Raw genomic sequence first — 17942 nt, forward strand, 5'->3', positions numbered from 1 at the left:
TGTATGACTTATGAGACTGCATTTCCCACGAGCCACTGGGGAATGGGCATAAAGCTGCCCCCCCTTACATTTTGTGTGATATATTTCCATAACCTGATAAGATATGAACTTGAAACTTTAGCAGCTTTAAATGAATACTTATAGGCCATATTTAAAGTACGTTCATGAGCGGTTGAAACGTTGAAGATGACGTCACATTGACGTCATAAAGTTTTGTTGTTTTCCTATATGGAGCGTTCCTGATGTCACTGAGCAAAAAGCGTGACGTTGAATGAACGTGACGGTCCTGAGGGTCCCAACTCATGTTTCTGATGTCTATATATGGCCTTGTTCTGATGTCCCCCACGTATATATATATATATATATATATATATATATATATATATATATATATATATATATATATATATATATATATATATATATATATATATATATATATATATATATATATATATATATATATATATATATATATATATATATATATATATACATAGACCTCTGTATACAGAGGTCTATGATATATATAATATACGTTGCGATCGGCCGCTTTTTGCGCGAGTTATCCCGGCAGTTGCTGGGGTATTTGGCCACCCACCGTTTGCTGGGGGAGGGGGAGGCGTTAAACGCCCCCAGCCGATAACTCGAGAACCAATAGGCGCAGCGAAACGCACGAGGCGACAAACGAAAGAACGCGACGAGACGCTTCAGATGAGTATTTTTAAGTTGAATTTTGAGGTCACAGGTCGGGTCAAGGTCAGTTCAAACACCTGAAATCGGGCTTTCAGTAGCATGGACTTCAGGACTTCGCAATAGGCGCCTCTCGTCAGTAACTCTGTCAAAACGGTGCGCAATCCATCATATAAGGCCTACAAGAGTGTCAGCTCCATGTAGGGGTCAGTCAAGCATAGGTCAGGGTCAAGGTCAGGTCAACCGGGTAGGCACATATCCCCGAAAATCAAAACTGATATTCGCAGCCTGTGACACATGTTTTATGGGTAATATGGGGCGTAGAACACGATGGTGACATTCATTTTATCATATGTGTACGTGTTTGGCTCATAAAATTCAATTTAAGAAATGCATGTATCATGTCGTGAAGTAGTCACGAAAAATTGCCAACGATTCAGTTCAAGATTTTGGAAAATTCGGAATGATAATCAATAATCGAAGATAGCCATTTGATTGTTCATGGTATTGGCAGTCTAATGGCGTTTACGGCATGTCCGTATGCCTATTCTGTGATTTTATAGATTTTTTGAACATATGCCGTTTTTGGTCGAAAATTCAGAAATCATGACGTCACTAAAACCTCGATATCTCAAAAATTTTCCGACTGTTTTTTTTTTTTGAAACTTTGTCACAATAGGTAAACTTCAATCAATTTCCTACAGGTAGGTACCCAGAATTTGGCGCGCCTGCGGCGCGCCGTTTTTATGCTATGGCCCGGCGAAAAAAGGGGGGGCATTTAACGCCCCCCCCCCAGCAACTCGCGGGTTATTCGCGAACTTTTGGTCCATCCAAGGCCCTAAAACATAGGTCCATCCGACCCTCCTCCCCTACCGCTCCCCCTACACGTGCCGGAGGGTGGAGTCTTGTTATGCTGACCTCATGACCTCGAATCACCTTGCTTGACCTAGACACATGAAAGGTGTTATATGATGAATATTGAATTCGTAGTCGCTACGCTAGTTACGAATCTGGCATCCATTTTGCTCTAAGCTAAGCATCCATTTAGAGCGTCAGGGATAGGAAGAATACCTAGCAAACACGTCTGAATTATCCCAGCGCCAGTGATCCTCTTGTTTTGTTTTGTTGTTTTGTTGGGTTAGGCCCTTTCGGTCGACAAGACCATTGCAGGGCCGGAAGGATGATAGGAATTAGGGGGAGACATTGGTCTGGGCAGGCACCCTAGAGAGTCGCCGGGGCTGAGCCCGTCCAATGGACAGGCCGACCAGCCCCCCAAGCACTCTCTGCACCCGGCTACGGGGTGCAGCTCCCTCGGGAGCAGCGGTGCCGCTCCAAGGGAGCAGCCCGCATGAGATAAAGTTGCCTGTCCAGCCCGGAGGGGGGTTGCGGTGTTGGGGAGAAGGATTTCAGTATCCTGAGGATAGAAGCACGGAACGGTGTGATTGTAAGGAAAGAGGTCCATAGCTCAGCGACAGTGGACTTATCAGTTATCATCGTGAGCCGGTCCGCTCGTCGACCGGCGGCGGAGGCACAGCGCCACCGCCGCATTACCCGCAGACAGCTGGTAGCGGCAGTGCACTGACAATAGAGATTCAACGGCGGCCAACAGATGGCACGAAGAAACTCGTCGCTCGGAAGACGGCACGACTAGCTACACCGACACCACACCGGTCACTAAGGGTGTGGTGGCGCAGCCAGCAATTTGGCTTGGCTAAGTCCATTTTGCCCCGGCAACTACGACATGCGAGACTTGGGCCGGTGTAAATGGAACGCCGTCAGACGGCCAGAGCCGGGGTTGGGGTCGATATGGCTCTATATTCCGGTTAGCCAGCCTTTGCCGTAGCGCTCCTGAGTTGGTATGGTTTCGGACCGCCAAGTCTGGCTCAAGTCCGGCTCCCTACGGCCAGGTCCGGCTGTCTCGTAGCTGCTATGGCGTACTGTGGCTGCAGGTAGGTAGGTACGGTTGAGGTATGGCACGGCTGTCGGCTGATGCGGCATTAGTCCGGCTGTGGTGCGGGTGAGCTCCAGGATCGTGTGTCAGGCTCAGCTCCAGTAGAGCCACAGACTTTGCCAGTACTTTAGCCGGAGCTTAAGTAGGTACAGGCAGCGGACTGCGGAGCTAAACATGTTGGATGACCTATATGAAACGTCAAACGAGTAGATTTGATTTGAGCTTAGAGTAGAAATACACACTAAATATGATTTTCCCCCTAAATCAAAAATCTTTGGCAACGCCTTCGTAAATGCAACAGCAACATATGCCAGTCTCGACATAAGCAGGTATCCCGCAGCTGGCAGCAGTATGGGTGAATGCACGGTGAATGCAGGGTAACCGTGATTGTACTTATCAAAAAGTGGTCGCTCTAATTTGAGTTTTTTTATTTGTTTACTTTTTCTTTAAAAATGAAGGGATAAAATATGAAATAAATTTATTTTTTGTTCATTGATAGAACAATGGTTCAGCGTTTTTAATAGCTAAGGTGTTGTGATTTTTTTTATTAAATTGGCAACGCCGCGGATACTGTCTTTTCCGTCTAAACAGCAAGAATGAGGTGGGCATATATGTGCATTATTGTAATAATTCTTTGGTTGTTTCTATGTGCTTGTTTGAAATATCACCTAAGGTCGCGTTTTTAATACAACTTTATTTTCAGGGTCGGTCTCTGCATATTCAGCGGTTTCAAGATCTACCCAGGCCATGGGAAAACGGCCGTTAAGGCCGATGGCAAGGTGAGTGCCTTTGCAAGGATCTTGTAAATTTCATCCCGAACGAAGTTGGCTGATTGTGAATATGAGAACTTATTTGTATTAATTTTGGTGTGCATTTATTTGGGCATTAGTAGAGCAGATGTCACATGAAGGTGTTGTAGGGGACTGTGTATACCGCACGCAGCCGTGACGTCAGAACTGCCTACCCATCCCTTACCCCAGTCGGGGAAACTATGGTAAAATCGGTAAAAGTATACATTAAGTCCGAGTGACTGTTAATAGATAAAGTTTTCATATTCTTACATTATTTGACATCCTGAATCCAAAAATGATACTTATATGTCCTGGAAATAAAAGAAAAACATAATCAAACCTGACCTAACCTTACCTACTTACCTACAACCTACCAACCTACAACCTACAAACCTACAACCTACAACCTACAAACCTACAACCTACAAACCTACAACCTAACCTAACCTAACCTACAAACCTACAAACCTACAAACCTACAACCTAACCTAACCTAACCTAAAACCTAAAATTTTTGCTGTTACATATTTGTATCAACAGTGTCACAATTGTCCACTCGGACCTAATATATACTAATACCGTAAAATCTGCTATTTTTAGCAGTCTGCTATTTTTAGCAGAAATCTGCTAAAAATGGGTACGCATGTGACGTCATCGTACCCAAATATAGCAGATTTGGGTACGGCCCCATACAAAAGCAGATCTGCACCCTAATTGAAGCAAATGCGCATCAAATGCCTGGCAGATTCATGATTAGAATAGTGCTGAGAATGTCCTCTGATATTTTTGTTCTGATCCGACTATTTTCAAATAATGAATTTGAAAATAGTTTGATCTGAACAAAAATAGCAGAGATCACTCTCAGCACTATTCTCATCATGAATCTGCCAGGCATTTGATGCGCATTTGCTTCAATTAGGGTGCAGATCTGCTTTTGTATGGGGCCGTACCCAAATCTGCTATATTTGGGTACGATGACGTCACATGCGTACCCATTTTTAGCAGATTTCTGCTAAAAATAGCAGATTTTACCATAGTTTCCCCGACTGACCCCCACGCCTGCTACACACACAGCAAGTTTGACAGGATTGCATCACCTCTATTCTGATATCGAGTTCCAAAACGCACTAATGGAATTTATCTGGAATAATTCACGTTTAACTTTGGTGACATTCAATTTTCTCAGGCTCAGTTTTTCTGATTTTGCTGGCAAAAACACATGCAGTCAAAAAGCCACTTGGAGCCAAATCCCTTATGAATAAAAGCTATGTGTGTTTAAATATTTTGTTGGTCAATAATCAATATTGATATTGATCAGTAAGTTGTTGACTCCATAAGCGTAGGAACCATGGGTGCAAGGGTGCAGCTGCACCCACAATATTTATCCAGTGGGTGCAGACAATGTATTCTGCACCCACAATAATCTGAACCAAAAACCCCTTTTTCATCAACACTACTTCCCATGCAGCACGGCAAATTCAGGATATGTTGCCTACTATCCATCTTTCGAAGCATATGCTACTGTGATCAGTGATGGTCTTCAAAACTTACATTTGTGCTGAAAAAAGGGAAATGGAGCATGTGATTGAACACATACCGAACCGATGACCCACTGTCAAAAACTTTAGCCCGATATCTTCGAAAATGGCTAAGTTGGCCGCTTTTACTTTTTGCGGTAGTCAATATTGACAATATTAGCCCTCGAATGTGTGCAGCGTTTTCCAGCTTCTAATGTGTAGGGGGAGGGGGAGGGGGTCGGCCGGACCCCCTGCCGTTCGGCCCCTGATCGAGCTAGAGCTTCGCGGAAAAAACGAGGGCGTTGCCCGTGACGAGAGAAAGCCAATGATACCCAATTTTAAGGTCCTTCTTCATTGGTTGACCTTCCAGGTCAGGTCAATTTTCCAAAAGTCGGGAAAATCGGGACCTGCTAGGACTGCGTAAAGTGAAGCTGTCATCGGGTTTTTCGGGGTGCTGATCACAAATATCTGATGTAAGTTTTGATCACAGATGATTTCTTCATGCAATTAGGCCAGATCGGGTCAGGTCAGGTCAGGTCAACATTAGGCGTCCTACCGGCTATCCATAGTAGGTGTCAACTACCACTGACGGCGTCGTAGCATGTCACGAAAGCACTAAAACCACTTCGTAAACGTTCAAATGGATGCTAAATTCGAAATCAGCCCTATAAACTACCCTAGAAACCAGGGATGCGGAGCCGTGGAAATTTCAGACGGCTCCGGCTCCGGCTCCGGCTCCGGAGAAAAAAATCGGCTCCGGCTCCGGCTCCGGCTCCGGGTGAAATGTTATGGCGGCTCCGGCTCCGGCTCCGGCTCCGAGTAAAATGGTCCGGCTCCGGCGGCTCCGGCTCCGGCGGCTCCGGCTCCGACTCAGTACATCCCCTATGCAATCAATTAAATACGGGTGGAAGAAAAATTGGATTGGTACACGTTGCTTCTGTATTTGCATAACAACTAACAACTAAGGCTATTTTTCTCAACAGCACATGCAATCAGCGAACAGAGTATATAAGCACGTGGCGAAATGTTATGAGCATGACTTATGTGTTAAGTATCCTTCTCAGAAAAAAAAATACCCGAGGCATTAATGGCCGGAACCAGGAAACCCGTCTCGTCCTGCACTCACTCAGAGTTGCTGATAGTAAGTGACAACGTTCGCATAGTAGGTATGCGCCTGACTAGATCGAACTGACAGACCGCCCTCATTGTGTGCTGTTTATTCGCTGTTGCAGCGGATGAGAAGCATGGCCTCCAGAATGTCCTCCTTCAGACGCGATCGCAGGTCGGTGAGCAGCAGTTTCATAGCCGAAAACAGCCTCTCTACCGATACCTGCGTCGCTGGAAGGGCGGCCATCACCATGCTGGTTGACTTGAGGGGATCGGGATAGTGCTCTATGATGTCCCACACTGTGGCTCCCTTCATGCGCCCCATGTTTCGGAAGTCCATTTTGGCGACCTCCATCGTGGATGTCGATGCTCTTTTTTGCGCTTTGTGTCCTTGTTCCAGCCGATCCAGCTCGCGTTCAAAAGGATCATCCTCCTGTGGAGAATGTACGCAAACCGTTTGTTAGCCACGTTTTTTTTCATTGCAGTGGCAAATAGTACGTACGTATGCATTACACAGTCGCTTACACTTGCTACCCAGAATCCTAGACATGATTAGGTACATCAGCGGTGAAGGTGCTGGGTAGCATGTGCTGACGACTGTACAATGTAGGTACATATGGCATTTAATGCTGTTTACTGGGCTTCATGGAATAAATTAACATAACCACAGCCAGCTCATTTACTTTTCTACTTTTGACTATTGACTAAACCGCGCAGAAAAAAGGCTCGTAAAATACGCGGAACTATTAAGATGGAACTGTCAATATGCGATGTGATAAGTTGTAAAAACTAAAGCAAACATTCCTTTCATTTGAACACATTTTATAGTTATATTCGATGTCTTATGTAATAATAAAAGTAAAACTCCTGTATTGTATGCACAAAACAGCCGGGCATCAAATGTTAAACAACAATAGTAAATTAAATCAAAGGGGTACCTGTTCAGAAGTGATGCTTGCGTTGGGGGAGTCGACTGCTGGAGCTGTTCCATGCACCTGCTGAACCCGATCTGCGATGTTTTCGAATGCTTGTCCGGCCCTCTCGAACCTTTCGCCCAGAAGAATACGGTAGCGCGTGTCCGCGTAGATGGCAGCGAGCAGAACATCCGACTCCAGCATCTTCTCCTCACGTTGTTTCATGCTTGCCGCGATGGCAGAACCGATCGCACCTCCTTTCTCCAGCAGCTCTCGGAGCCTGCACCACTCCTTGAAGAACACTCCTGCTGTTAGGTCGGCGCTCTGCAGACGAATGGTGACGGCATAGGGCTGCTCTAGAACGTCCGCCAACTGCTGGACTTGTTGCCAAATCCTTTCTGGCATGTGAAGTTCGGGCGCTACCGCGGCATAGTCTTGCACCACATCTTTCAGGGTCAGCAGCCGCTTAAGCATCAGATAGCTGCTACCCCATCGCGTCTCGACGTCAATTATGGGATGCAGCTGACCCTTGCTTTTTAGGGATGATAGCATGTTTGGTGCTCGGAGCTTTTTCACGACGCTGCGTGCCTGTGCCAGGACCGTGCTTGCCCCTCGTTGCTTCAAACCATCGCGGATAGCCAGTTGTAGCGTATGAACGGCGCACCGCACCGTGTAGATAGTGTTGTCCAATGATGCGCTGGCGGACTGATCAGATGAATCTACAACCAAGGCCAGGATGTCATCGTCATCATCGTCAGCATCTTCTTCCTGTGTTGCATTGATGTTCTCGTGTTCGCCACTCTCCTGCTCTTCGTCATTCAGCAGCTCCACGGTCTTCAGCATTGACCTGGCATTGTCTGTTACAATAGCCAATATCTGGTCCTTCCTGAGCTCATACCTCTCCATCACTTCTTTCACCAGCTTCATTGTCGCTTCTGCCGAGTGTTTTCCCGCACAGTCTACGACGGCCAGCGTTTTGGTGGTCGACCTGCTGTTTTCGACGTACTGGACGTTGATGGCCAGATAGCTCGATCCCAGCCTAGTGGCTCCATCGACCTTCAGGAACACCGGCTTATTCTTCATCGCTTTAATTATATCGAGTTGCAATCGTCGGGCCTTGCTGACGACCATGTCACGGACCGCCTCTCTGTCCAGGCTGACCTTCAGCTTTTTGGCAATGGGTCCAGCGATGTTCCCGAATCCAGCAGAAGAAGAGAAGAATGAAAGAGGAACTGAATCATTGGCTACCATGCTTACTATATCTTTCGTGAACTCATCTTTCGTGATGTTCATGACAACCTTGGTGCTCTCGAAGTACCTGAGGACAAAAGGAAAAGCTATCTAGTATTTTGTACTTTAGGCCAAATACGATAGTACCCAACAAGCACTAGCATTCGACGATTTATCATTTTAGGGCCGAAAATGCATGACATGTCACCACAGGTAAGCGCTTTGCTCCAGGTAAGCGCTTTGCTTTTGGTCCGTTGAGCACATATATCTACCTATCGTACAATTCGAACCTAAGCTTCGTATTTGATCAGATCACAACTTTTATGACGTTAGAGATAATTAATTTCCGCCTCTTGGGACATATTACGAGTTACGACCTCGTTAGCCACAATTCAACTCGTTTTTAGCGATAAATGGATGCTAAAATTTCTTAACCTTAAAATTTGTAGTTTAAAATGAAATGAGCGAGTAAATATCCCAGGCAGCACTTAAACTCGAAAGCGTCATGTGACTTCATCTGACGTCATTGACCGCGGATGACTTTAGAAAGGTAACAAGGTCAGCCTATGCCATGACCTCGGCTTGATAACAGCTGGCAAAATGCATGTCGGCGATCAAACGCAAGCTGCAGGCACTGAAGCGCGCTAAGTACGCAAATCCCGATTGATGCGCCGTGAGAATGACCAACACTTCAGTTTTACAGGTCACGCTTCATGGGGATACGGTCTTGAAGTTTTCGGGGAGGGCATCAAATTAATTATGGTAACGCTTGCAAAATTTCGTGGCGATCCCGGCCGGTAAACATGAGAATTGAGAACTATACTAAAAAACTGGCGTATATAGTCCTCCCCCCTCCACCCACCCTCTCCACTGCCGACGAGCATGTAGTAAACGCAATAGGTGTACACTAATAAATACAGCAGAGGGCGATAAAACTGACCTGTCCAGAGATTGCTGCTGTTTTTTTTCCGGATTCGGTGGCTTGGCTTGTGCCTGCGCTCTTCGCTGGCAGTGCGTCCGCGTCCATGACACTTTGGTACACATCTGCATGGTAGCGCTTCAAATGGCGTTTCATGTTGTAGGCACGAGTGCTTCCACTTCCCTCCTTTTTTCCGCTGACGACCTTCCCGCACGACTCGCCATCGTCATCAGTAACACCGCATGTAAACGACCCGTTACCATCCGGCACGAAATGTTTATACGCGTTACTCTTTGCCATGACCGGCTCACCGCGTCCCCGCGCAAACGCACCTTGGAGAGAACTGGCAGTATTACAACTGGCAGTACAAAGGACTCGGAAGCGATGGCATTGGAAACGCAGTCGCCGCGAATCGGAGTTCACTGAACCATCGCAAGCTGACACCCGTCTCGGCTGCATTGGGGGGTGGGGGGGGGGGGGGAGACGGTGCTGGAAGTCGCAGTCCACTGCACTGGCTTCAAAACAATGGCCGTCACCTGATGACCGGTCCTCATGTTCTGGGGATGCAGTAGACGTGGGGGGGGGGGGAGGGGAGGAGCAGACAGGAAGTTGGTTGCGTACTGTGGGATACTGGGGATATTCGGCTTTTTTCATTCACTTGATGGCCCATGACGTACTTACCAGTCCATATGTTTTACTGCCTTGTACTGTCAAACCGAACTAGGTCAATTATTATTTTTTTCCTCTTCAAAAAATAAAAAGGAGCCGGAGTCGCCCCCTTTTTTGGCGGCTCCGGCTCCGGCTCCGGCTCCGGGCGATATTGCTTCACGGCTCCGGCTCCGGCTCCGGCTCCGGGCAAAATATGCCGGCTCCGGCGGCTCCGGCTCCGACTCCGGCTCCGGCTCCGCATCCCTGCTAGAAACATGTAAAACTCGAAAAAGTGAACCGAGGTCAATGGTCATCAAAGGTCAATGACCTGACCTGACCTTCAGGTTATCTTCACAACCACCGTGATGCATGGGAAGAACATCATTTCACATGTTTGGACGTCTGCAATCACAAAAAGACTGGAAACGCGCGGATAATGTGAGCTGACATACGCCAAATCGCGATTCCGGCCGAACATGGTCTTGAGAATCAGGTCACAGGTCAAGGGTCTTTTGGGTCAGGGTCATGAAATTTTTAGAGTAGGTGTAAAACTGATCAACTCGAGGGTACTAAAAGTTTCGTCGCGATCGGCCGCTTTTTGCGCGAGTTATTTGCGAACAACCATGGGGGGGGGGGGGGTTCATCCGACCCCCCTACACATGCGAGGGTCAATGCTTCCAAATGCACTTATCGGTTGGTACCTTTTCGACATGGTACACCCTCAAAGCTCGTAACGAGCCTTCGCTCGGGTGTCGCCCCCCCCCCCCCCCCCGCTTCACCGGCCATGGCTGGATTTCTGCACCCATGCACCCACAATGTTCCAGCCGTTCCTACGCCCATGGTTGACTCATTTAAGTTTCTTGTGTTTGCAGGCCTATACCTTCATCCACAAGAAGGCTGAGAGGTCCTTCAACATGAAGAGGAACCCCCGTGAGGTTACCTGGACCATCCTCTACAGGTAGGTGTCATTTGTTTCCTGTGGCTCATTCATCTTGGCAGTGGAGAGATTTTCTAGCCAAATATGCTGTGCTATGGGCTGCTGAGCTCTGAGGCTTTCCTTGTTGATGGGAGACCAGATTCTAAATGTAGAAGCATCAAGCATCCAAAAATAAAGTAAGAATACAGTGCAGAATCTGTTACTATTAAGACATGAGAAAGGTGGTGTACTGAGTGTTGCTCTATTTGAATCTGGGTGACATAACAATATCATTTTATTGTCTTTTTTATAAAGTCAGTCCAACCAGTTTGAATTGAAGGATTCAAAGGACAGGGCCTCTGCTAAAGCAGGGATTGTTGTGATGGCGCCTACCCTCATACTCTAATAATTTGTAGTCTTCAGCTGAATTTAGATCCCAAAGTTACATTATGATAGTGATGCACAAACAGTTCAGTGGTACTGTATATCAACCTGTGTACTCCTTGTTAGTAGCCATGCCAAGGTAAGACCAGTCTGCTGTAAGCAAGCAAGTAAGCAGTGTAAGTAAGCACTGCTAGAGGAAGGGCTATCAGCTGCATTTTTCTCAATATTTTAGGAAGTTTTCATTATGTCACATTTTTAGAGGACCATTCACTGTAAGTCTGACAGAGTGCCAATGACTGGCTCGTTTCAGGCGCAAGAACAAGAAGGGTCAGGATGAAGAGATGGTGAAGAAACGCGCGCGGCGCACGCACAAGTTCCAGCGCGCCATCGTCGGCGCCTCCCTCTCCGATATCATGGCCAAGAGGAACATGAAGCCCGAGGTGCGCAAGGCCCAGCGCGAACAGGCCATCAAGTAAGTGATATCTGCTTTTTGTCGGTATTGTCGTAAAGTACGTCTCGGACGCAGTGTCCCAAAATGTGTTGATTTGGTTTAGAAACTAACATTCAAATGAAAATCATTTTGTACTCCTGTCTTTCTAAGCGCAATTTTCCACTCCCAATTTTACCAAAAACCAAACATTTGCATGAAAGGTCGTTTTTCATCGCACGTTACCACACTTGAACATACATGTATGCCTTTGATCCCTTTTCCGCCTTTTTCAGCCTTAGCTGACGTCTGGCAATTTTCCACTTTAATCCCCTTTTTGGAGAGTAATTTCCCTTCTGACACCCAAGTCAAAATACAATTTTGGATGCTGCAGGGACAAGTTATTCATGCTGAGTATAATCTAGTGAAATATTGCGCTAACACAGTTTTTGCTCGTGAGTTTGGTTTCGGTTTCTTTTCAGCCAAAGTTTACGTGCCATGGAATGTGGGAGTGGGAGAACGGGGCCTGACTGGGCTGTGTGTTTGTCAGCAGTGGGAGAACGGGGTCTGACTGGGCTGTGTTTGTCTGCAGTGGGAGAACGGGGTCTGACTGGGCTGTGTTTGTCTGCAGTGGGAGAACGGGGTCTGACTGGGCCCGTGTGTTTGTCAGCAGTGGGAGAACGGGGTCTGACTGGGCCCGTGTGTCTGTCTGCAGTGGGAGAACGGGGTCTGACTGGGCTGTGTCTGTCCACAGTGGGAGAACGGGGTCTGACTGGGCTGTGTCTGTCCACAGTGGGAGAACGGGGTCTGACTGGGCTGTGTTTGTCTGCAGTGGGAGAACGGGGTCTGACTGGGCTGTGTTTGTCTGCAGTGGGAGAACGGGGTCTGACTGGGCTGTGTTTGTCTGCAGTGGGAGAACGGGGTCTGACTGGGCTGTGTTTGTCTGCAGTGGGAGAACGGGGTCTGACTGGGCTGTGTTTGTCTGCAGTGGGAGAACGGGGTCTGATTGGGCTGTGTTTGTCAGCAGTGGGAGAACGGGGTCTGACTGGGCCCGTGTGTCTGTCCGCAGGGCCGCCAAGGAGAAGAACCGCGCCGCCAAGCAGGCCAAGGCGAAGGCCAGCGCCCAGACCAAGGTGAGTAATGCCCCGTCCGTCCTTGGGCTGGGACCATGGGCGTTCCAGAGAAGCCTTTCAAAAGTCGCGGATGCATGCTCTGCATGCCTGTTCAAACCGCTCTTAGAACAGGTCCTGCATAAACATTTGTTGTCACTAATGCAGGTCGTCCATTACGTCATCAACCATCAATTTAGAGGGGGGGGGGGCTGAAACTCCATAGTAACATCAATGAAATCTGCTGGGCAATTACAGTCACTGGCCCAGGCGGACGATGGCATATCCGCCGGGTAGCGCCCGACCTTGCGAGTCGGGCTCCGATTTGTTGGGCCGTTCAAAACTCATCGCTCTCCAGAGTCAGGTTATTGTACCAGTATCCCTGATAACTGCGTAGGTAGTTCCTCGAAGTTTGTGATATTCGTCAAAGTTGATGTAGATAATTGTTGAGTAGAGGCAAACTGACTCCAACTGATCAACTGATTTCCATTATATACCTTGTATTTGATATTTAGTTATACACAGTGTTCCAAAAAAGTGAGCCCCCCAACTAAGATCGCCTAACTATATCTCTGCAACCATGCATCTACAGCTTTGGGAAGCCGTTCATTAGAAAAAGCGATCAAATTCCATCCAGATCAACCGTTACTCCCATACATATCTTAGACAACACGACCGGCATTTTGAAAAGCGCAATTCAATACCAAATTCTTGGTGAAACATTTAGCGGTATCGGATTGGTATCGGATATGGTCAAAACTTATTCGTATCCGACCGCACATTTCAGTTCACGTGCGTTCATTTATTCTTCGTCGTGTTTCACCCGATCTCGCAACACATTTCGTTCTGGCTGTTCTCAATGTAGGTAATACATAATGAGTCACACTAGGTAGCTTATTAGTACCGAAATTGACCGTTCTTCTTTCTCTTATCGATTCGTAAGACATACGGTTTTGGAGATATGAGCAATATAAGTTAGGGGGCACACTTTTGGAACACCCTGTATATCGTTTTAGATGTTTCTCCTGACGTCTGCTCTCCAGCACGGATCGAATTTAGTTTTAGGGTTGTCTGTAATGTCCGCCATGGGCTGCGTAATCTGTTCGAAAGGTCGCCTTTGTATGCTGTAGTTTTGGCGGAATACATATGTGTGCTTAGGGGAGACCGGGGAGAAGTGGGACATTATTTTGACAACAACTTTGAAAATTCGTAAAAAATAGAATATTTAAGACTTAAGTAAATTGATTGCCTTTACTGGTAAACGGTTTATTTCTCCTAACATTCTTTACTGTTTTATGCGTGTTTCTTCGCGTGTTACTTCTCACATTTGAATTTTAGGAAAAGTTGAAAATGGGGTGAACGGGGACACGTCCAAGAGAAGTGGGACAAATGATAGGGAGAACTGGGACTGACCAAGAAATGTGATTTAAATGGAATACAACTAAAATTTCATGACCCATCACGAAGGTGTTTTAAAATTGACACTTTAAGAAATCACCTCGATTATCTTTAATTTGAACTACACTGACAGCTCTGAGTATCTTGGAAAATATTCCCATGCATTTGCATGCGGGAGAACTGGGACGTGGTTAAGGCACTTTGTCCCACTTCTCCCCAAGTCGTCATTTTTTTATTTCAACTGTCTCCCACACAAAAAGTATAAAAGATACATCAAAAAATGTTTCTGCATAACTAAGAATATTTCACTGACGTCCGAAGGTGAACGGCATGAACATTTCACAACGCTGAATAAACGGCAAAATGAATTAGAGTACAATGCCCAATAACATATTTTAGACCCCAACTCAATATCTCAGAGACAGGCAACCGGAAAAGGGAACCGCTTGGTTGTGACGTGCCCCGACTAAATCCACGAGAAAATATGCAAAACCGAAATTGTTTGTCCAATTGGTCATCCAGATATTGTAGGTGTCCCACTTCTCCCCCGTCCCAGTTATCCCCACTCTCCCCTACCCCTTTTTAGGATCTTTTTATTGACCTTTTGAGATGTCTTGGGAGTTGGGGTACTCGTGAAGTCGATGAACATACAACGATGACACGAATCGAAATCGCTGTTATCAAATTCTGGTTGCATCCATGCCATTTTTGAATCGGGTAAGGCGATCAGCTCTCGAGCTGTGATTATTTAACTGTGAAAAGAAATAGGTGTTAAATGACCCCGCTATCGACGTGCCCTAAACACCAGTCAACTTTTAGAACCGGTTCGCTTTTAGATGTCTTTATATCTGACTTTGTTGGTTTAGTCCGTGATGTTTGTGTTCTACATGTCCATATAGCGATCATTCTTTTATCAAAGCACGTCTTACTATACCAAAGCATCGATCTCGACCCACCATTGTGAACTCTAGACGCCTCGACCGCATCGATGTCGCTGATTTTCACCGTTCGCTTTGTCACACCGACTGGAGCCCGGTTTTCTCTCGTGTGGGTTTGACGGATCAGTGGGCCGCCTTTACTGAGCTACTCCTACCTATCCTTGACTTTCATGCTCCTTTACGATGTCTCAAAATCCGCAACCCCTCTGCACCCCCTGTCTCGGACACCACCCTGCGACTCATGGCACGGCGCCGTGGACTTCTTGCCCGAGAGGGCCGGACTCCTGCCTTCCTCACCCTGGACAAACAAGTAAAATCTGCTATACGTCGTGACGTTAAAAACGACATTGCCAGCCGGGTGAGGAGGCAGGTTCCGGCCTCCACTTTCCGTAACCTTCGGCAGGTGATCGAGGGCAAGAGGTCCACTCAGCGTATCGTGCCTGAGGCCACCCCCAACGAACTTAACAGCTTTTTTGTGGGGGTCGGCCCTCGCGTCGCGGCTGAGGTCCGGGACAGGGGGGAGCCCATCCCCCTTCCCTGCAGGCTACCTAGGGTAGGTGCCTGTGCCTTTTCCTTAAAACCTATTTCCCTTCAGTCCCTCCGATACATCCTTTTTTCCATGAAAAACTCCTCCTCCTCCGGCTCCGATGGTGTCAGCATCCGGATCCTTCGCCTCTGTTTCGATTCCATCAGTCACATCCTCCTTTACTTCGTCAACACCTGTCTCACAACTTGTGAATTTCCCGCATCCTGGAAGCACTCCATCGTCTACCCCATCCACAAAGCCGGTAATCCTACTGATCCATCCAACTATCGACCTATCTCCATTGTTCCTGCCTTTGCCAAACTTGTAGAAAAAGTTGCTCAGCAGCAGCTGTACACCTACATGTCTGGCAACCATCTGTTTTCCTCATCCCAGCACGGTTTCCGCTCTTGTCTCTCCACAGAAACCGCGCTCGCCACCGTATCCGATCACATCCTCTCTGCCACCGACCGACAGGAACTCACTCTCCTCTGTCTCCTCGATCTCTCCAAATGCTTTGACGTGATCGACCACACAAAGCTTCTGTCCAAACTTCAAACCTATTCTATCGATCCGACCTGGTTTTCTTCTTACCTCCGTGGCCATACCCAATCTGTTTGCACAGCTGACGGGCGAGGAAATCGAGTCCTCTCCGATCCTCTACCCAATCCTATCGGCGTGTTCCAAGGATCCTCGCTCGGTCCGCTCCTGTTCCAAATATTTGCCAATGACCTCCCCCTCTACGCCCCTGGGGCGCACGTGGTGCAGTACGCTGACGATACTCAAATCTTACTATCTGGCAAAAAAGACTCCCTCCCTCACCTCATTGCAACTTTGGAACAAATTTTGGACTCATTTGACGCATGGTTTCATACCAACGGTTTGAAAGTTAACACTAACAAAACTGAACTCATCATGTTTGGCTCTCGTCAAAATTGCCGTGGCTTGGATCCCATCTCGATTCGGTCCCGTGAGGACACGATCCGTGAGGGCCCTACGGTGAGGAACCTTGGCGTGATTTTTGACAAGCACCTCACCTGGGACTCTCACGTATCGGCCCTCGTCCAAAAATGCAACGGTATTCTCATCGGGCTGTCCCACGTGCGTCACCACATCCCTAGTGAACTCCTGCCTACTGTGGTCAGCGCCTTGGTCCTCTCGCACGTCCGTTATTGTCTCTCGGTCTACGGAAACGGCTCGGACAAAAACATACAACGTCTCCAAAAAGTCATCAATTTTGCGCTGCGCGTTGTGTCTGGCCGAAGAAAATTTGACCACATATCGGACGTGCGAGAGGAACTGGGTTGGCCCACCGCCCGTCAGCTGTTCGAAATCCACTCACTCAATTTCCTTCACAAAATACGCTGCACTGGGGAGCCGGAGACTATATCCTCTCAAATCCTGACCAACTCTTCCCTGCGCTCACGCTCGACAAGGCGGGACACTGATCTGGCTCTCCCACGCGTGAGGACCGAAGCAGTGAGGCGCCGTCTGCTCTACAGCATCGCCCAGTTATATAATCGCCTGCCCCATGATTTTAGGAGCCTCTCTATGGGAAGTTTTAAACGCTCTGTTTCCGAGTGGTTTTTACGTATTTAGGGATGAGTGAATGGTTCGATATGTTTACTGAGTGCTGTGATTTGGGTGCATTTTAACTCGTTTTCCCCTTTTAACTCAGACGCGACACTCAGAATAGCCATTTTAATATGGAGAGTGTTTTAATTGTCAATACAATACAATACAATACAATACCAACAAACAAGTAAAAAATAGTACGACTGAGCGTGGATATGTTGCCTCCTTTCAGACCAAGGCGCCGAAGCAGAAGATGAAGGTGCCCAAGGCCAAGACGATGCCCAAGCAGGCGCCGCGTGTCGGAGGAAAGAGATAAACGACCACCCTATTTCATTTTGCTGCGACGGTGACCTAAATACATCAAACAAATTATCTAATATTTCTCTGTGAGGGTCGTAGTTTGCGGTGTGTTCGTCGAAGGTCTGAACTCTGAGAGTCGCACTATCCTGGCGAATCACGTGGGGCGGCCCGCCCGCCCAGGCGGCGCATCCCTGCAGAGCGCCTCACCCTAGGTGGCGCTGCTGAGGTGTGCAGTGAGCCGCACGTGCAGCGCTCGCAAGGTGGTTGGGTGTGGTCATGCGATTGGGAACGATAGCATCAGTGCCTACACTTAACTTATCCATGCGCACGTCCGCAGTGCACAACAAGATTTGCGCGGCTTTTTACGTAGTCTGGCTGGCATCGCCCCCAGCCAGTGCAGTGCCCTGCTGGTTAGGAAGTGTGTGCATACCACCGACCCCCACCCTGCCTACCCTATTGCCTGTCGACAAATATCCTCCATGAGCCCTCCCACGCACCGCTGTATCCGCCAGCGATGTGCGTGTGGCTGGACGGAAGGTCCGACTCGGCTCCGTCACGTTGCTCCTCCCACGTCACTACCACTATACGGGCCCAGCCGTGCT

The 17942-nt window shown here is 47.7% G+C and overlaps 1 protein-coding gene across 1 annotated transcript; it reads left to right on the forward strand.

Moving 5' to 3' along the window:
* The first annotated feature begins 3137 nt into the window (after positions 1–3137).
* Positions 3138–17414, forward strand: LOC122394432 (60S ribosomal protein L24-like). The gene is made up of 6 exons (XM_043391304.1): positions 3138–3245; positions 3348–3423; positions 10643–10728; positions 11381–11542; positions 12567–12630; positions 17273–17414. The coding sequence occupies exons 1-6, from the start codon at positions 3241–3243 to the stop codon at positions 17354–17356; spliced, it is 477 nt and encodes a 158-aa protein (XP_043247239.1). The 5' UTR covers positions 3138–3240; the 3' UTR covers positions 17357–17414.
* The last annotated feature ends 528 nt before the right edge of the window (positions 17415–17942 follow it).

Source organism: Amphibalanus amphitrite, unplaced genomic scaffold, assembly GCF_019059575.1.
Source record: "Amphibalanus amphitrite isolate SeventyFive unplaced genomic scaffold, NRLGWU_Aamphi_draft 000591F_arrow, whole genome shotgun sequence".
Lineage (NCBI taxonomy): Eukaryota > Metazoa > Arthropoda > Thecostraca > Balanomorpha > Balanidae > Amphibalanus > Amphibalanus amphitrite.